This window comes from Equus caballus, chromosome 24 (assembly GCF_041296265.1).
Source record: "Equus caballus isolate H_3958 breed thoroughbred chromosome 24, TB-T2T, whole genome shotgun sequence".
In the NCBI taxonomy this organism is placed as follows: domain Eukaryota; kingdom Metazoa; phylum Chordata; class Mammalia; order Perissodactyla; family Equidae; genus Equus; species Equus caballus.
In genome coordinates this window covers 31761998-31783250 of record NC_091707.1, presented here as the reverse complement: position 1 = coordinate 31783250, position 21253 = coordinate 31761998, and the positions used below count along the sequence as shown (strand labels likewise).

General features: G+C 36.5%; 1 protein-coding gene across 1 annotated transcript in view; it reads right to left on the bottom strand.

Annotated features, from left to right (window-relative positions):
• The window catches only part of RBM25 (RNA binding motif protein 25), a 57699-nt gene that overhangs the window by 2738 nt on the left and 33708 nt on the right, over positions 1 to 21253 (bottom strand). The window contains exons 7-18 of the mRNA XM_001916283.6: positions 20048 to 20233; positions 18410 to 18463; positions 18078 to 18161; positions 14366 to 14652; positions 11990 to 12212; positions 11514 to 11603; positions 9255 to 9328; positions 7824 to 7974; positions 5291 to 5615; positions 4642 to 4916; positions 4208 to 4306; positions 2806 to 2853 (exon numbers count right to left, since the gene is read on the bottom strand). Coding sequence (XP_001916318.1) covers positions 2806 to 2853; positions 4208 to 4306; positions 4642 to 4916; positions 5291 to 5615; positions 7824 to 7974; positions 9255 to 9328; positions 11514 to 11603; positions 11990 to 12212; positions 14366 to 14652; positions 18078 to 18161; positions 18410 to 18463; positions 20048 to 20233 — 1896 coding nt within the window. The remainder of the gene's footprint in view (positions 1 to 2805; positions 2854 to 4207; positions 4307 to 4641; positions 4917 to 5290; positions 5616 to 7823; positions 7975 to 9254; positions 9329 to 11513; positions 11604 to 11989; positions 12213 to 14365; positions 14653 to 18077; positions 18162 to 18409; positions 18464 to 20047; positions 20234 to 21253) is intronic.

The window sequence follows — 21253 nt, the reverse complement described above, 5'->3', positions numbered from 1 at the left end:
TAAGAAATTTCTCAATGACGACAATTTAATCAGCCTTCTATGAGCCAGACTTGAAGAGCAGTTCAAAAGAACTATGCTGCAACACTAACGTGGAAATTGTTCATTGGAAATAATATTAATATAGGCACAAAACACAACCGAAGTTCATCAATTCATGTAAAATGAGGAAAGATACAGTAGAAAAAGTCAGGTTTTTAATAAGAGCAAAATACTACCTGAGCTAAAATTTCAATTTCATTTATTCAGGAAATATTTAGAGGGTCCATGAGCTTTTATCAGAACTGGGTGACAATACTAGCTCAGTTGGTTTCCTCCCACTCTGATCAACAATGAGCCAGAAAATGATCAAAAACAACATAAGTGATTAAGCAGTAAAGAGTCTAACTAATTATACTCCAAATATCAAAATATTTCAACAGATCAAAGTGGATTAACACTGACAAATGACATCTTCACTGACAGTGATTACAACTCTATCAAGGCCAAAAAGTAGAATAATGATTTTTTTAAAAAACTTCCTGGGCTGGCATGGTGACACAGAGGTTAAGTGTGCACGTTCCACTTCGGCAGCCTGGGGTTCGCTGGTTCGGATCCCGGGTGCGGACCCATGCACCGCTTGGCAAGCCGTGCTGTGGCAGGTGTCCCACACATAACGTAGAGGAAGATGGGCACAGATGTTAGCTCAGGGCCAGTCTTCCTCAGCAAAAAGAGGAGGATTGGCAGCTGACGTTAGCTCAGGGCTAATCTTCCTCAAAAAAAAAAAATTTCCCCACCTCAGCTTAACTATGAAACCTTCTCTCTACCCCACGGAAAACCTTTTAAAGAAGCTGGAAGGTCAGGATGTTCACACTCTAACCCCAAGGACTGGGATCTATTTACATTTCTCCTTTCATCTGAGGCTCAGCATTATGGGGGTCAACAAACTTTTTCTTTTCCCCAAGATTTTTTTTTATTTTTTCCTTTTTCTCCCCAAAGCCCCCCAGTACATAGTTGTATATTCTTCGTTGTGGGTCCTTCTAGTTGTGGCATGTGGGACACTGCCTCAGAGCTGGTTTGATGAGCAGTGCCATGTCCGCGCCCAGGATTCGAACCAACGAAACACTGAGCCGCCTGCAGTGGAGCGCGAGAACTTAACCACTCAGCCACGGGGCCAGCCCCCATGGAGTCAACAAACTTTTCACAAATGATTTATCAGGAATTCTACACAATAGCTGCATCAGACTGGCTGAGCAGCAGAAAATGAATTAGCTGGCACATTGTCTAGAGCCTGGACAAGAAATAGCTCAGTCGAGCTCCTTTGGTTAAGCACCCCCATGTCCCTCCCTGACAACTTTGACTGCAGCTCAAAACCCAAGTTCCCCCAATCACCTGCCGTTTTACATCATGCTCAATGTTTCCTCTTCCTGACTCATCTTCCCAGTGCTGCCTTCCCACTCTGCTCACTAGACCCTTATTCCACTTCATACTAAGAACCCTCGGCTTCTTTAATGAATCTTTCCACATCTTTACCTTAACTGAAAACTAGGTATGTCCCCTGAAGACCCTGACACTCCTGAAGCCTTCTCAGGAAGTTCCTCGCTTTCCCAGCCTTAGTCTCCATGGGGGGGGGGGGGGGGGGGGGAGAAGCTGCTGGAACTGCACTGTTAAAATCCTTGTAAACAACATCTCCATCGAGGCTCATGAGACCTCACTACACAGCCCTTTCACTCCAGTAGCATCTGTTTAGCAAATACCTAGTCTTTCACCCACATTAAATGAGTGCTCTGACACCTGGTCTCCTTATTTCTCTCCAATCCCTGTCTCAACACGCAGGAATTTCAATTTCTATGTGTATGAGCCGGGCTTAAATTTTGTTGATATTCTAAACAATGACATCAGCTCTACCCCAGAAACTCTTTCCCCTGGCCATATCTTGCACCTTGCCATAATACGGACTGATCCACCACCTGTATTCTTAAACATTCTACTCTGACTAAAACCTCTTTTCAGTTGTTTCATTCTGATACACCTCCCACAACTTCACTGGACCGTGAGTCCTTGATTCATTCAAATCACCAGCTCTATTCTGATATTACTTCCTTCTCTTCCTAGCTTGGAGTTCGTAGTCTATTCAATCACACTCACTTTTACCATCAATTCTCTTCCTCCTTCCTTTTCTCACAAACTCACAATGTTAGATAAATGGAACCAGTGACTCGACTCTAATATCCAAATTAAATGCAACTGGGGATTTGATGTTTAACTACTGCAAACCCAACAGACACCTGTCCAAGTGACAAACGGTTATATATTTTCAAGTCTCAGTTTAGATGGTAATTCCTGTGATGCTTCTCCGTAACTGCCCTCCACACCACCAGATGCTCTATCTCCTCTGCTCCCATTATCTTTTTTATTTATCCCCATTATAGCAAGTATATTACAGTATCAATATTGGTACACCTGTCTCCCTACTAGTTCTTTAAGGGCAGATGTTCCAGCTTTTTATGCTTATAGCACACTGCTCTACCCAGTAAGCACTTAATCAATGTCTTCTAAATATATGAATAGATCCAGGATTTATATTTATACATACAAGCACCAAAGGTAGGGGAGGGGGAGAGACAGGTGAAAAAGAAAACTCTTAGTGTTGTTTAACGATACCCTGCTGTGGGGGCTTTTAACCTCTTTTAATGCACATTCAAATTTTAATTCAAGCCTATAAAAAGAAAGATTCTGGAACCAAGAGAGGTAGAAAAACCATCAAAATCAGAAGATAGTTTGTTCACATAGATATTAAAATAATAATAGAATGAATTTCTAACTTACCATGGCAACATCATCTAAAATGCTCTGAGGTGAACTATGAGCCATAACCTAAAAGAAAAAAATAATTATCATTTTGAAAATAAACAAAAAATTAGCAATACAGTCAGGAAATTTTAAGGTACCCTCAAACTAGTATGGGAATTTCTTGTGGCTGAAGAACCTTTCTTTAAATTTCTTAATTCCCAGAATCTCACTCTCTTCAATGTAAGTGTGACACCATAACTTGGGATCTTAATCACTATAGTATCTCTTACAATTCAAATCTAGACTGACTGACAATTTTCAATGCTACAATAATTACAAGTGGAAAGGCAACCTAAATTTCCTACTTCTAACGTTAAAAAGAGTAGTACTGGTAGAAAAAAGGCATTTCCTTAAAATGCAATTAGTTATTCCTTTACAGAAATATGGTGCTTCCACTATACAAACTGTCTCATTAAAGATAAGACTTCTTTCAGGAGTCAATGGAAGGATGTGGTATCTGTTGATGGTTAAGAGCATGAGTTTTACTGGCTTGGCTCTGCTACTCATTATGTAACCATGGTCAAGACAAAAATCTCTCCCTAAGCCTCAATTTCCTCATGATAAGATGGGGACAATATTAGTTACCTCACACTTCCTAAGGTTGTTGGAGGTTTAAAGAAGATAAAGTCCTATAAAACGCTTAACACAGTCACCCCAAGAACAAATTCCAGCAGTTAATCAACAAACACTGACTATTATTATGCTACGAAGGGAACCATTTTGCTCCTCTTCTAAAGGATGCATGACTGACAAAAGAATCAATGACACAAGCTTTGGCTGTCTCCACAAAGCTTCCTTAACTGTCCTTCAGCAGTATTCTAACCATTAAGACAAGAAGAGGGTAGCAAGGCATTCTCAGGGGCAGGGAGAAGGCAAAATTTGGCAGGAGCCAGCAATTCTGTTTTCCATGACGCCCTGAAATGAAAGCATTGTGGCACGGGGGTTTGAAAAAGAGAGGAGGGGTACTCAAGTAGCCATGAATTTGTTACTTGAAACTAAACTATCTGGCCCCTTGGCCGAGTGGTTAAGTTCCCATGCTCCACTTCGGTGGCCCAGGGTTTCGCCGGTTAGGATCCTGGACACAGACATGGCGCGGCTCATCAGGCCACGTTGAGGCGACGTCCCACATGCTGCAATGGGAAGGCCCTACAACTAGAATACACAACTATGTACTGGGGGGATTTGGGGAGAAAAAGCAAAAAAAAAAAAAAAAAGAAAGATTGGCACCAGTTGTTAGCTCAGGTGCCAATCTTCAAAAAAAAAAAGAAAGAAACTAAACTATTATGGACTTGACTGTGAAAGATTTTTAATTTTGGAAAATGTCTAATAATTTAAAGTATAAAACCAATGTTGGAGGTGGAGGGAGTAAAAGACTAACCTTAGAACAAACAAAATCAACTAATGTAGCTTCTTCTTCACCTATGTATTCTATGATTTTCTTATTAATCCACGGTCTAATTCGTCGCTCCATCAATATCTGCAAAATAAAGCATGATTACTAAATTAAAGAGCCTTTTACTACATTTAGTAAAAAGTCTATAACCTCGTGATTTTTCTTAAGACTAAAATGTAGTATGATCATTCACAAGTTAAACTAAGACAGATACGTATGAAGATACAATTATTTGCTTTTAACTTATGAAGATTTTGAGTACCACCAAGAATTCCCCCAATAATCTACTAAATTCCTTGGCCATGCCAGATTGAAGCCACATTATCATCCCTACTTGTCATTAACAGAGTCAACTGAGTTTTGTATGCTATATTCAAAACAACTTCCAATAAAATGATGAAATACAATTTGCTACTCACAGAATCCACAATAGACCAATCCAGAGGATAGGCAAAGAGCTCAGGTTTGGCTGTAGGGATTTTCTCGATGAGACTCTTAATGTGTTTGCGCTTTTCTTCAGTGTTTACAGTGCCTTTGGGAGCATTTTTATCATCTTCACCATAATCCAGGGGAACCAGTTTCCTTTTTCGGGGTACGTCATCACTGTCTTCATCCTCAAATTTGTTAAAGACACTATCTACAGGGAGCTTCTTTCTCTTCACAGAATTAGGTTGACCAGGACTATTGGAAGCACCTATAGTAAAAACGCTGTATTAGCATGATAACTTAATTTTCAAATGTTACATTTTGCAACCCTCCATCCCTCAAAAGCAGTGCAAAATATACTTCCAGAAATCTCAGACAAAGATCCCAACTGTAAAAAAATAACTCACTACTCACAAGTGCTAGAAAACTTAACTTTTCACTTCTTCTCAGAACTCGAGGAAGCTGCAAATATAGGAGCACTAGTAGAACTATCAAAACAATCGTGAGCTAGAAAGCATTTTTAAATATTTTTCTATCTACCTACCAAGCAGCACATATTTATCTTTTCCTTAAGGCAAAATTTAAGTATTTGCAACGGGTTGGGAATAAAGGTAAAAAGGACGGAAGGAAATGCTAACATACCCAGTTTAAGACTTAGTCCTATTTTTGGCCTATGCTCTTCAGGTTGTTGTTGATCTGGTGAATTTTCATGAGGAATAATAATACCACAGGGAGACTCATCCCCAGGAGTGTTGGGGGTTGCATTGCCACTGGCAGAGGAAACAGATGGGGCAGAACTGATGGGCCTCAGAGTTGGTTTGAGGCAGGGCTTTTGCTCTGGCTCTTCCTCCTCTTCCATGGGTTCCTCTCGTTTTTCTTCCTTTTCTTGCTTTTCTTCTTCCTCTTCCTCTGATTCTGGTTCTTGCTTTATTTGTGGTTGTCTGCGCCTCTCAGCCTCTTGTTCCATCTAAAAACCAAAAGATGATCTCATTAACTCAAACAGATCAAAACCATACTCAACTCACCCAGCTTTATGTTTTACTTTATCTTTCATAAAATCTCTATTTTTCTTTTTCATTAAGAATAACAAAACACTGGGGCCGGCCCTGTGGCTGAGTGGTTAAGTTAGCGTGCTCTGCTTCAGCAGCCCAGGGTTTCACCGGTTCGGCTCCTGGGCACAGACCTAGCACCACTCATCAGGCCATCCTGAGCTGGTGTCCCACAGGGCACAACCAGAAGGACTTACAAGTAGAATATATATGCACTGGGGGGCTTTGGGGAGAAGAAGAAGAAAAAACAGAAGACTGGCAAGAGATGTTAGCTCAGGTGCCAATCTTTAAAAAAAAAAAAAAAACAGTAACAAAACACTGCCTGCTTCTATAATCAGACAGCTAAGTAAATCTGTAGAGTATATTAGGTACTCTGCAAAATGTTTTAATATTTTACATATACTACCATTCTTTAGTGGCTTGTATAAACTCTATAAGTGATAACAAAGATAAATACATAATAGTTAATTCAAATTGAAAAAGCATGTTTTTATATTTTTATTAAAAAATTTAGCACCAGAAGCTTTATTTTAGAACAGTACAGACAATATATTAAGAGTCAGCGCAAATCCTCAGCTTGTTCATACATCATTTCTTCTTCCTAGGTTAATGGCTGAGGGTGGAAGTCACTTTCGTATTCATTAGGGAAAGGAAGAAACGGGCGAGCGGAAAGGGGAAATTCTGGAGCCAAAGGCCTATACTAAAATGAATACTCCTCCTGAAATCATGACAGAAAATGAAAAAATAAAATAATCATCACAAGAGCATTATAAAAACTTCGAAGAATAGATCAATAATTTTTCCGAGCATGAAACAAAAACAGAAATATGTCTCCTGAACTACATAAAAACTCAACATCTATGCATGACATAACACCTTCTAATTATCAATTCAAAGGAAGTACAATGACCATTAAACAATCCATAAGACATTCAAACCCACTGCTGGTCAGAGAATTAAAAAATAAAAATATCCCCAACCTATATGTTACAATGGTAAGGATTTAAAAGACTGACAATTTGCCACAATAGTGAAGGTATGAAAAAAGATGTGAGGGCCATAAACTAGTAAAATTCTGGGTGGAAGACTATACTCGGTTTAAAAGCACATGAGAAACAGCATGTAAATTGTAATTCCATTTATAAAACTTCTGTTCAAGGGGGGTATATGTATACCTGTGTGATGACATTAAAAAAATAGCCACACATTTATTAATGATTATAACTGGCTGATAAGAAATCAGATGGTTTTTAATTTCTTCATTATTGTGTTCTATGTTGCCTGAACTTTCTATTTACTCATGTAAATACCCACCTTTATCAAGAGAAAAAAAATCCCACTATTTCATTTTGAAAAATAAAAGGGACATGTAAGGAGACATGGTTTCGATTAAACAGCATATAAGAGAGTTTAAAAAGTTGACATTTATAAATTATTAGATTTACAATATATTAAGAACTAAAAATTTTCCTAAAATGACACTATTTTTAAAAGGAAGAATGGAGTATGCCATGTGCTATGACACAGTCTTTTCCTATTTTAAATGACAAGCTGTTCATGAAAACAGCTTTAATTTATTTTGGAAACAAAATATTTAGGGTGGCAGTGAGAGAAGGAACTCTAACCACAAAAGTTATTAAGTGTCAGAGTATGACAGGTTTCTAGCAAAGTTTCATTAAAAGACATTCATTTAGGGCCAGCCCCAGTGGCCTAGTGGTTAAGTTCAGTGCACTCTGCTTCAGTGGCCCAGGTTCACTTCCCAGGTGCAGACCTACACTACTCGTCAGTGGCCACGTGGCAGTGGCCCACACACAAAATAGAGGAAGACTGGTGATACATGTTAGCTCAGAGCAAATCTTCCTCAGCAAAAAAAAAAGACATTCATTTAACTTAATATTTCACAAAAACAAAGGAATAAGACACCTGGAAGATGTTTAAAATAATTAAAGTTGTAAATCAACTAATACTCATGATTTGTGTAACAAAGTCCTAATATTCTCAAAAAAACTTGCAAGATGCATGGAGCATAAAGTGCATTTCCCTTATAAACTAAATTCTATCACAGCTGGCTTAAGATGACAGGATAATCTTAAAAGAATGTTGTTCAGGATGTTGGAATATCTCACCCTCTGGAGTTCTGCATCTGGATCCGGGTGCCCTTCTGCCAGAAGGCGCTGCCTGATCTCCTCTAGCTCTTCCTTCTCTCTTTTCCTATCCCGTTCATCTGCTTCCATTTCCTTTTCTCTATCACGCAACCTCTTCTGAAGAGCACTTCCTCTGCAAAAGTAAATCATAATAGGCCTTATTTAACAGTCAGAGCATCATCATTATTACATGTCTCCAAAAGCTCTTTCTTTCAATACTAAAAGCTGCATGCTAAGAGACTGAAGACTGTCTTAATCTTGTTATCTGTGCAACACCCAAGACAGCGTGCTCTCTACATGTTAATGTCTAGTAAGCATTGTCTTGTCATTTATCACCATGCCTCATTCTTAAGTCATTCTAAATAAGTGTCTAAAACAAGTAGAAAAGTAGCTTTGGGGGGGTGGAGCTCTCATTTTGTGCCTATTCCACAGAGAAATCTCAACACATAATTTGTGTTTCCTCGGATGCCAAAGTTGTGGAAAATTAATAAAAAGAGTAGTAATACCACTAAGAATAGTTCTGTATTTTAAATTTAAATCAATTCTTCCCCTTGTGGAAAAAAATCCGAGAAAGAAGTTGTACAGAATCAACAGAAAGCAGAGGTTCCATCTAGTAGTTTATTATATCTCAGAATGTTGAAATTATGTACAGCTATTTTATGAATCAATAATTTTATTGATTTTTAAAATTTCCTACAAAGTCAAATTCTTGGCATTCTTCCAATTTAAGCTGCTAATTCCAATGTTTTAATTACTTTGGCTACAGTGTATCAAATTTAATTATATATTAAATGCCTTAACTACATGCCTGGATCATGTCAAGCACATCAGAGATTAAAAAAATCAAAATACTGTCCATATCCTCAGGGAAATTACAGTTTGGAGTGGAGGGAGAATAAAACAAACAATTTTACCATAGTGCCATAAGAGCTAGAAGGAAATGCCACACAGGAACGAAGAAAAGAGAGAAGATAGGCTTTAATTCTCACTTCACAATAATATATCAGTTGGGTGAGGGAGGGGGCTGGGGGTGGAAGGTATTCAGATTGCTATGTAACAATTGAAAATCCTTGAAGAGAAAAATTTCTAGATCACCATTATAAAGATTAGTTAAAACTTGCTCTAAAAACTGGACCTCTTTAAAACATACGAAAAAAAATTAATTTGTTATACTATTGTGGACTTTCCCCCCAAAAAGATACACAGAATTATTGATCCTTTTCCAACAACTCTTCTCTCATCTCCCTCCCACCCTGAAAAGAACACAGCAATTATGAGGGTGATTATAAGATGGAAGGTGAAGATTTCTTTCTCTCTTACTCCACTGAGTGAATTTGCACTCTCTGGTAGATAAGGGGAAATACAGCGAAGAAAGAGCTGAAAGCATGAGTTCATAAAGCAAGGCTTCTTTACCTGTAATATTTGGGATCATCTCTATCATCATCATAATCTTCTAAGAATTCTTTCAGTCGTTTAGCTTCTTTTGCCTTTTAAGAAATGAATGAGAAAGTGTGCAAAAATAACATAAAAGTCCTTTAGATTACCTCCTCCTCTTTTCTTGGGAACAGAGTTTTCTTATCATACTGCTTGAACTTTATAATATATTTTCATATACTTCATATATTAAATAATATTAGATTTTTTTATCTTTTATTGATGAAATGAAAACTACACATAGTGTATTACAATAAATTTCCTCTCTGAATATAATCTTCAAAGTACAGTAACTATTTTCTAATGAGACCTGAGCCCACCAAGAAACAAAACTGAATGTGATCTCATTGAATCTGTTAACTGGACAAAAATATTTTATATTTCATTTGTAGGTAGACAAAGCCATAAGAAGTGGTTTTTATGAACTGCAGAATTACAAATTTAAATCACATTCATGCATTAATCTACAGGTAATGCCTACCTAACTTTGAGTACACAAAGCATGAAAATACATGAAATCTCTTACTCCTATTTTTAGAATTTCAAATAGAACAACTATTATATTTAACAGCAGTTATATCTAATGATTGTATGCATACTATATAACTAAATACATATTTATAATGTAAATCTATATCCATTATATCAACAACTATTATATCTATATACAAAGCAGATAATGGTAGGTTTCTGACTACAGTAAAATTTTAACACATTTCATCTAGTTCAAATGCTACCTCTCTGTAAAGACTTCCCCGATCTAACCATCTATCCATGGCCAACTCCTCACCCTAGGCAGAATTAGTGGTTCTTTTCTGTACTCCCAAAATACTGTGAACACATCTTTATCATACGTTAAATACTCACACATGCGCTACAGTAACGACCTTATCTCTCTGACAATACTACGCATTTGTTTCAAAGTTAGAAGCATTAGTAGTTACTCTTCTATGCCCAGTACCTAGCACAAGGCTGGTACACAATATATACTCAAAATCTGCCAAACGAATGAAAGCTGTCAGGTAGCAATGACAATACTTACAAAATCTAAACAAAACAGAGGAAGGCCCAAAAGGTATATACTAAAATATAAATGTAAGTTACTACTCTTGAGGAGTAGAAACTTTCACTTTTTACATCACATACTTCTGTTACTTGAACATTTTCATAATGAGCAAGTAACTGCTTTTGTAATCAGATTTTTTAAAAGTTCCCAAATAAAAATATAACTAATAGGAAATTTTTCTCTAGAAAGACAGGTTTCAGATTTGCTTGTAAGAAGCAAAATCACTTCAAATTGATTCCACAATGTTGTTGATGGCAAACATTTCTTCAAATAACTATGTCTCTTACTATTTTCTAACCTACAAATGAAAGAAATTCTAGAATGGGAGCTACAATCCATGGAAATTAAAATTACTGTAAATAATTCTATGATGTTAGAGGAGCTACTATCTGGAAAACCCATACTGTCTATCTAGTTGCTGCATGCACCCTTTTGGTTACTTACAAAAATTCCCTCTATGTCTCATGTTCAAAAGCTATTTGAAGAAGATTCCTAACTTCAGTGAAGTTTTTGGAAGAATAATCTCCAAACTGGAGATAAAGAAACTTTCATGAAATTCTGGCAAAGACAGAACACATGGAACATACTACTGAAGCAAATACTATGATAAAATAATCTTCTTGTCATTTTACTTAGTAACAACCTATGCCAATTGCTTTACTTACGTTTATCAGTCAGTGTAAATGCAAACAACAAGATTCATTTTTTATGATTATCATGTAGTTCAAAGAAAGGATAATATAGTAACATAAGGGAAAACTATAACTCATAAATGTTATATACAGAAGACAATCATTTGGATTTATAAAAACAGGTCTTCTCATGACACTATTTCCTTCATCCACATGTACTACACCAATATAGAACAATATCAAAGCCTACTCAAATTCAAAAATGTTGCAGAATCTTAAAGAATGTTCTATAAATTTTCATTTATGTACTTTGACAGTACGCTAAAAGATAATTTTGTTTATAGGTAGCAAAAATGTGACAAATAGGAGGAAGAAAGATTCTGGTGTACTAAAATTGTCTCAAGGTTACTTGACATATATAAAAATTATATTATATAGGGAGCTTGTACATTTTAATTATAAAATTACTTCTAGTTAAAAGTTAAGATTCGATCTGATTTTCATCTGAAAAAATCACTTATTTTTGACCTAGAATATTACCATTTCTCTTCTTCTTTCTTCTTCTCTTTCAGCCTCTTTCTCATACTCCCGAGTTTTCTTCCGTTCTCTGATTTCCCAATTCTTAAGGCGCTAAAAAGAAAATTGTCAAAGCTTTCAAAATGTACACAAAGGATTCTAAAATTTTTGATTAACCTACTAAGCACCAAGCTTTAAGAATAAAAGCATTTCCAGGATTGGCCCTAGTGGCTGAGTAGTTAAGTTCTTGGGCTCTGTTTCCACGGCCCAGGGTTTCACCGGTTCAGATCCTGGGCGCAGACCTAGCACCACTCATCAGGCTATGCTGAGGCAGCGTGCCACACGGCACAACTACAAGGACCTACAACTAGAATATACAACTATGTACTGGGGGGCTTTGGAAGAAGAAGAAAAAGAAAAGAAAAAAAAAATTGGCAACTGATGTTAGCTCAGGCACCAATCTTTAAAAAGAAAAGAATAAAAGCATTTCCTTAATTTACCTCTTGATAAGCAGCTTCTTTTTCCCGGAGTTTTCTTTCAAGTTTTCTTCGTTCATATGCATCTTCTTCATCCTCTTCTCTGTCTCGCTTCTTGTCTTTCTCTCTCTCACGCTCCCGTTCCCTTTCTCGCTCTCTCTCTCGCTCCCGTTCTCTTTCTCGTTCCCGTTCTCTCTCTCTCTCTCTTTCTCGCTCCCGTTCCCTTTCACGATCTCTGCTCTTTTCTCTACGTAAACAAAAAATTAAAAAACACCAGTCAGTCTTCTTCCTGTTTTCTTTTAAAAACCAAGGGAAAGGAAGACAACATATATTATGAAACCATATACAAACTCACAAGCCAGAATTTAGCGTTTGATTTCTGCACAATTGTAAACTCCTCTAAGTTCATATAAGAAACAGACCATAAACCTAGCCTCAAAATCTGAATTCTATTCTAAATTAAAAGTTAATCCTTATAGGTATCTCAGAAAACAAAAAAGCTTGGATATAAGAAATACAGGGGTCAGCCCAGTGGCATAGTGGTTAAGTTCTCACATTCTGCTTTGGTGGCCTGGGGTTCGCAGGTTTGGATGCTGGACATGGACCTACACACCGTTGTCAAGCCATGCTGTGACAGACTCCCACATATAAAACAGAGAAAGACTCGCACAGATGTTAGCTTAGGGACAATCTTCCTCAAGCAAAAAGAAGGTTGGTAACAGATGTCAGCTCAGGGCCAATCTCCCTCACAAAAATAAATAAAAATTTTAAAAAATTTTAAGAAGAAATATAAAGGGCTAATGAACACGTTAAAAGATAATCTACTTCATTAGTGATCAAGGAATAAACGTGTTGTTGGCACAGGTGTGGAAAAAGAGCATTTTGGCATGATGCACGAATAAATTAGAACTATATATCAGGGGCCAGCCCCACAGCCTAGTGGTTAAGTTTGGCATACTCTGTTTCAGTGGCCCAGCTTCACAGGTCCAGATGCCAGGCACAGAACTATACCACTTGTCAGCCATGCTGTGGCGGCAACCCACATATGAAATAGAGGAAGACTGGCACAGTTGTTAGCTCAGGGCTAATCTTTCTCAAGCCAAAAAAAAAGGAGGAAGATTGGCAACAGATGTTGGCTCAGGGCAAAACTTCCTCAGAAAAGAAAAAAAACCCAAAATACTAGGGGCCAGGCCCATGGCTGAGTGGTTAAGTTCACACGCTCCACTTCAGCAGCCCGGGTTCGGTTTGGATCCTGGGCACAGACATGGCACCACTCATCAAGCCACGCTGAGGCGGTGTCCCACATAGCACAACCAGAGGCACTCACAACTACAATATATACAACTATGTACTGGGGGGCTTTGGGAGGAAGGAGGGAAAAAAAAACCCCTACATATCAACAATGAGACGTTCTCAAATATTTAATTCAGAGTGATAAAATGAGACTGCAGAATATATAGAGTATGATGCCATGAATCTAATTAAACACATATATGTATACACATTTGAAAGAATATATTGTTTATGGATTCATATCTGTAGTAAAAGCATAAAAACACTGGTTTTATACATGTCAAATTCTCAATAATGATTATTCAAGAGGATAATCATTATTCCAGGGGAGGAAGGAAGGGAAGAATTTTAATGCCCACTAAAGATTAAGAGCACTGAACTTCCAGTTCCAACAATTGGTGGACTGACCTAAAGCAGACCTCCCCTTCAGCTACAATCAGGTAGAAAATCTGCAATACAGAAAATGTACATTGAAAACTAGCTTGAAAAAGAAAAGGAGAGGTTTCCTCTTTTCCCTCCTTCTACTCTGTCCCTTCTCCATTTCCTTCTTTTTGTTCATTTCTGCTCCACCTCATTCCTAAGGAATTTGAGACAATTCATCAAATGAATTCAATATAATTAAGAAAAATTTTAAAATAAAACAAAAACAAGGTGAATTTACTAGGAGCCATAAATAAAGAGAGTAAATTTAGAGCCTAGGAGGAGAGTTGTGGACATCCAGTGGGCCACAGGACCAAATGAAGAGACCAGGGGCTCAAAGCAGTGGTGCTAAAAGCTGATTTCCCAGTACATGGGACCTCAATGAAACATGACTACAAAAAGTGCCCACTGAACCAGGGAGACAAAGGAATCACGTCAGCCTGGAATACTGGGTGGACAGTTGGTGTGTTCTGGGTCTGTGTAAAAACCAGCTTCACACAGAAACTAACACTAACATTGAAAATTGTTACTTTAACCAATGTTTTTACATGTGTGTGAGATAGCAAGCCAGGCATGCTCTGTTCTAAGGAAGTCCTCTCATCACATAGATGTAAGAGGTCCTAGAGAGTACCAACCTGCAGTTCTACTAAAGCTATCGGGAAACCAGTAACTTCTACAAAGCCTTACCTTGATCGACTTCGATCCTTATTCCGATCTGAGCTCCTTTCTCGATCGCGGTCCCGATCTCTCTCTCGATCCCGGTCTCGATCTCTCTCTTTCGTCCGGTCACGATCCCTATCCCGTTCTCGTTCCCGCTCCCGTTCCTTCTCCTTTTCTCGTTCACGTTCTCTTTCCCTTTCTCGTTCCCGTTCTCGCCTTTCTCGTTCCCTTTCACGCTCCCTCTCTCTTTCTCTCCGTTCTTTCTCAATTTCCTGTCTTTCTTTTTCCTTTTTGCCTTTCTCTTCTTCCAGTTTCTAGAAACCAATAAAAGTACTTTTAGAGTTAATTCTGTAGCTCTAGTATTCAAATTTTTCCCGGCGCAATGCCCAACATTGGGAACAAAAAACCAAACCACTGGTACTTTAATATTAAATACTTGTGGTTTTACTTGACAAATTAAACTGAAGAAATTACAAGACTAGACAGATTTCGTGCAAAATCATATACTCTACACAGACCAGGAATCTCCAATCTTGGATGCTGGGAGACTATGTCAAGTGTGGCTGGCCAGTAACTAAAATAATTATGAGGAATGTGGTGGTTCATAATAATTTCTAGAAATACAATCACTTTGCTAAAATGTAATTCTTCCCATTATGAATTTCTGTAAATCAGTAGGACTACTGGATACTAATTATAACCCCAGACTTCCCATTATCTAAAGGTTACTAGTTGAAGGTTTTAAAGGGGATATGGGGGAGGAGAGTCAAGTCACTGTAATGCAACTAAATAATCTTCTGCACTCTGGTTTGCCCACCCTCCAAGAGACAAGCTGAATTCAGCCAAGATCTGACCTATTATCTATGGAAACATTTACTCCCACCATTACAAGATGGACAGCCCACCAAATACAAAAAGTTTGAAAATCACTCACTTCAAGCAAAAATGTACATAACTGTAATATTTTCATTTAACTTAATTTTAAAAGCAACATATTTATGCCCATTATTCCTATAAGACAATAAAAATATATCAACAGTGATAAATCCATCCTTGGAAGGAACGATTGTGTATTAACTTACAGATGTTGTGCTAGGACATGGATCGCCAACACTGGATTAACCTTGCCTACAAGCTATGTTTCTGGGAGGAAGAGCAAGTACATGGTTCACAAATAAACCAAATAACAAAGTCAGACCAAGTTTGTACCCTGACAAGATTACCAGTGTACCACACGGTTTCTACACAAACTCAGAAAAAAAATACCCCAAACAGGAAAAACAAAACAAAAACAAAACACATTTATCCTTTTGGTTTCATGTTTAGTGTCACCGAAATGAAATTTAAACTGCAACAATAAAATGTGCATTTTTTTTCTTTTCTCAGTCATGTAAAGCATTTAAAACAACTTTAAAAAGCAATCTTACCTGTTATACTTTTTCTCTTGCTCATGGATGAGAGAACTGATAGAGGATTATGAAAGAAAAGCTAATGCATGAGGAATCAATATATTCAGCTGCTGTGCCAGTCTATATCAAAGTAGAACATAGGCAAAGCTAATACTGAATACATTGAAATTACAAAGGTAAGAGAAAAGAAATGGAAACAGGACAGAAACTGAAAGCTATTTAAAGGGGAAAATTCTAATTTCTGAAACAGAGCTAATGGAATATAAAATTTATATTGTAAAATGAGGTTAGACTATATAAAACTTACCTCAGTGTCATACACTTATAAAGAAATTTGTTTATTTCTGAGATAATCAATACTTACAGATTATTTTAGCTGTTCCAATAATAATTTCTTTTGTAGAATTCCTCAATTTTTTTACTCACTTATTCACTGCACTACTTATTTCTTAGGTGTACAGTTCCACTTACATAAATAATAATTTGTTTCAGAACTCATTTCAAAAATTTTGTTTTAATTAAATGAAAAGTGAGTGAATCTGGTCCACATTAAATGCATTTCTAAAAGATTATATATGCAGTAAATAGATACACACACATATATATATTTTAAGACAAAGACTAGAGAAAGAAGAAATGAAGTGAATCTAAAAAGATATAAGAAAGTAATGAAATAACGAAGAGGAAAGGACAGAAAAAAAATCATAAATCTTACCTTATTCTCTCTTCAGACTCGTCCGTGCTGTAAATGGACGCCCCCTGCCACGCTGATACCCTGACAGTCTGTGGTTATTTAATAAACTCATACCAAAACATGCAAAGGTTCACTGAGCTCATTTTTTATTACTGGAGTTTCAAACATCCCCTTTAACCATACCACCCAATAAAAATAACTTTTTTTCTTTTTCATTTTGATTTCTTCTTAAAGCACATTTTGGAAATCCAAAACATTCACCCCGCAGTGAGGTTAAGTCTAAGGCTGTCAAATGCCTGACAGCTTCTCAAACTCTGAAGCAAATATTTTTGAAATAATTTTTTTTTAACACAATTTCCTCACACTTTATCAATGATATGACAGGAGTTAACAAATAACAACAAAAAGGGGGTAAACCACACACACAACTATATACCATTTTCAAGCTTACTCAGACCCTGAATTTGAGTATTGACCTAACCAAAAGTATTCCTCTAAAATGACTTCCCACAGACTACCTTTTTAACTCTCAAAATTAATTTGGGAGAACTACATTTGTGCTTTTAGACATTTAATTCCTGAAAAAGCACTGTGTATGTGAGCTAGGGCTGGGTGTCTGGATAAGTGTTCAGCAGCATTTATTCAATGGCATTAATTGTCAACTTGGGATTTTGAAAGATTTAAGAAAAAATAAGACTGAATAAAAGACAAAACGAACACTTAACATTTCACTGAGTTAAAGGTCACTCAGTCTTATAAGAACCAATAATATCTTATTATCTCTATCAAAATACATTTCATGCAGTGTTTGCACTTCACCGTCCGTAAGCATCACCTTCAACACCAGCAAACATTCACAGATGCACTGTCATTGAGAGAAGCTTTCAATAGGCAAAACTCGTGAGTGGGATTTACTATGCACAAATACCCATTTCCAAGCCAGTTACCCCTTTGCATATTTTTCTGAGGGGGCATCCATAAATATAATAAAAAACAGAAGCTCATACTTACATCCTATTCCTTGTTACTTTCCAAGCTGAGAGTTTCATCTTGCATTAGTCACCATATGATCTCTATCATAATGGTGGGGGTCAATGAATAGATTAGCTTTATGGGAATTTACAGTTCTTCCATGCATCTAAAATTTGGTAAGTCTGGTAACCACTGACCTACTTTTTAATATCTCCCCCTCTCAACTTAAATCTATACAAATATAAATCTTAAATTTTAATCTCGGCTCTAAAGAAAAGGTTTTCCTAAGATTAAGTTAAATAACTGTTCCCAGAAATACACTACAGTGTATGTTATCCTGCTGCCCCCTTGAATCTAGTTTAAATCTGACTTTGATGTTTATGTTGAAATCTAAAAATAATATTAACTTTTATTCATATTAAAGTGAGATGACTGTATAGTCAGTAACTGAAAAAACTAAGTACAATGTCAAGAACCACTTTAATATGGTATTGGTCTTCTGTTTGTTTCTATCTAAATTTCAATTAAACCTATAAAAAGCATTTAAAATTATATTCTACTGTAAGGTTTTTTTTTGTTTTTTTCTTTTTTGTTTTTTGTCTGTTTTGCTCTGGATTCTGTAAAAAGTCTAGATTGGTATTAAGTGAATAAACAAGAATACTACCTTGTGTGTGTCTCTGAATTTGCTGATCTCTCGGGATATCAGGTCTCTTTTGTCTTCTTCCATTTCTATAGCATTTATATCCTCCTAAAAGACAAGGGGGACAGAGGAGAACGTATAAAGAGCAATCCACATCAACACAAAAAGATAAAAACTAAAGGTTAGATATTCTGTATACGTCTTAACAAAAGATAAGAGTAAATAAATAAATAAGTAGAACTTTTATAGTAACAAATCTAATGACCTAAGGCGTGAAAAATCAAACGGACAAGAATCATAAAACTGGCAATTAGGAGTAAATCTAGTTATTGTCAAAGCCTACAATATAAACGAACCTTAGTGATGAGTGGATAAGGGATCAATGGGGCCACTGGAAATCTGCGGAAAATCTGCAGAAAAATCCAAAGATTTTTAAAAACAAACAAACGAAAGTTCACATTACTTGCAAAACAATGCTATGTTTATACTATAAGTAATGCTAGATTTCTGTGAGTTTCTTGATTTCAAATTACTTAATAATAAAAAAATGTTCACTACTCTCTATAACTCCTACCATTACCCACCACCTCCTCTCCCTCCAACTCCCTCATCTAATGAAATAAGGAGAGTCTCATGCTAGCAGGGCTTTTACCTTGATCCCCTCCAAGATATACAAAACAATTATACCAACAAAATTTACCTGCAATTCCTGCCATAGAAGCAGGATCTCTTTCATCCTCTCCTCCCAACCCATACCAACCAAATAGGTCTAGGTATTTTCTTCTTTCCTATTAATGAGGAAAGAAGAACAAACTCTATAGGCCTCAGTGACCCTAATATGTGACTAACTCTACCAATGAACATTCCCAGTGACTGGACCTTCACTAGACACGTTTTTTATGACCACATGAGGAACAAGTCAAGTAATAAATATGTATTTGGCCACAAAGAAAACTGAAGATGGCCTAATAAGGGAATCAAATCCAAAATAATATAAACCATGACTATCAGTTTATATTAAATCACAATATGTATGTTTTATAGTACTTTTTCATGGCATATACAATCCAAGCATATAACATACTTCCTTTTTTTTTTGGTGAGAAAGATTGGCCCTGAGCTTACATCTGTGCCAATCTTTCTCCTTTTTAGGTGTGGGACGCCACCACAGCATGGCTTGACGAGTGGTGTGTAGGTCTGCACCAGTGATCCAAACCAACAAACCCTGGGCCACCGAAGCAGAGCACACAAACCCAACCACTATGCTACCAGGCTGGCCCCATACTTGCAATATTTTAAAAAGAATTCCCCGTAATTTCTTTAAGTTTATCCAAAAGAACTAAGTATAAGAAAACCAAATGTTTTCTTTCAACCTTGACTTCCCACTGTTCAATCAGCTTAAGCTGACAAAGAGTGGTGATAATATAATACACTGGGGAGGAGTGTTTCATCTTGTGCTGCTCTTTCATAGTCCTCCAGTTAGAAGTTCAACAGCATTACTGTCCGTGGAGGGAAATGAGATGTGGCTTAGAAGCAAGTCAGCTAAAAATTAAAGAATCCATGAAAATACTTAGTGAAGGTGACCTGGCATCGTGCCTGGAGCAGGAACAGAACAACAATTAGGGAGTAAGGCAAACAAGGCCAGCCCCTTCATGGCCAAAGAAAATCAAAACCAAAAAAATCTTACTTTACACCCTTTAATATCAGTTCCTACTTCATCACTCAAGTTTTTTTTTCTTACGTAATTTGAATCCACAGATAAACACATGCTTCCATGCCAATGCATTTCAAACAAACAAAACAGGACTGTTTTCGTAAAAAAAATTAGGAAGTTAGTTGGTAAAACAGTCAAATTAGGCTTAAGAGTATATTGTTATAAATACTAGTCATTTTGTTTTCCCCTCAAAAGCTGAAATGCAATGAAATCACTAAAATGACAGCATAAAAAGCAAACTGTAGAAATGACCCTGCTGTCAGAACTCAGTAACACATACGTCCTCCTTCTTCTCCTTCTTCTTCTTCCTGGGGTGAGAGTCTGACTCCTGTGAAGGGGCATTGAGCTCGCTGGAGTATTCACGTATTAAAACTTCAATGGCCCCTTTGATCATCTGATCTCTTCTCTTTGTTTCTTCATCTAAGGCTTCTTCATCATCATTAGTGACAGTTTCTGGCCTGGCATTCTTAAAAAAAGAACCAAGGCAAATTCAGGGTAGGAAGGGATAAAATCAAACAAGAAAATGAAAATCATTCTAAAACAAGAGTTAATACACAAAACAAACATGTTTTCTCCAAAACATCTAGGTAATCCTATTAAATGCATATGTGGTTTTATGCTTAACTTCACAAAACTTCATTTGTTTTATAGTTTTTTCCTTAGATACTGGTACTTTATCAACATCTTTTCTTTTCTTCTGTTGACAGCTAATATTCTGACCCCTAACCAGCTACAGAAAGATTAATTCATAGGACTAGCATACTACACAACACATCTGCAAAGCTTTCACAATTTTTCAGATTGTCTTGCTCAATACTTGCACAAAGTAATGATGTTCACTAAATAACTCATTCAACAGTTGAAAATTTAATTAGGTGAAAAAAGCAAAATACAATTTTACATACACTATAATAGCCACCATCTAAAATAAACAAAAGCATGTATAGGTTAAACATACAAAAAACACTAGACAGCACCAGATGATTGAATGATGGCTTCCTTTTTTCCCTCTGCTTTCTACAGTTTCTATAATGTGAGATACCACTTATAAAAATCTTACACTTACACACTAAGAATCAATCAACTCTAAATATCACACAAATCTTTCTCCCCATGACTTGCATATGTAACATTATAAAAAATAAATATGTAAAATTCATGTTTTAATACTTCTCACCAATAAGTAACTATTTGTAGGACTTTATTATTTTTTAAAAGAAGTCTAGATTGTGAAAAAAAAATTGCTGGCTTCTAGCATGCTACTAGTTGTCTTATTTCTTAGTTTTATTTTAAGCCCCCTAGGTAAGGAATTAATCCAGTCGAACTACAAAATTTAGAGAGTGACCTCAAAACTTTGGATAATTTCAAGTTACTTTCAACTCCTCTCTTCTTAAAACTGAGAAAGAAAAGTATGACAAAGAAGTAACAAGATAAATATAAAGGTCTAAGTATACAAAAACTTTTGTAATTTAAAACTATATATATA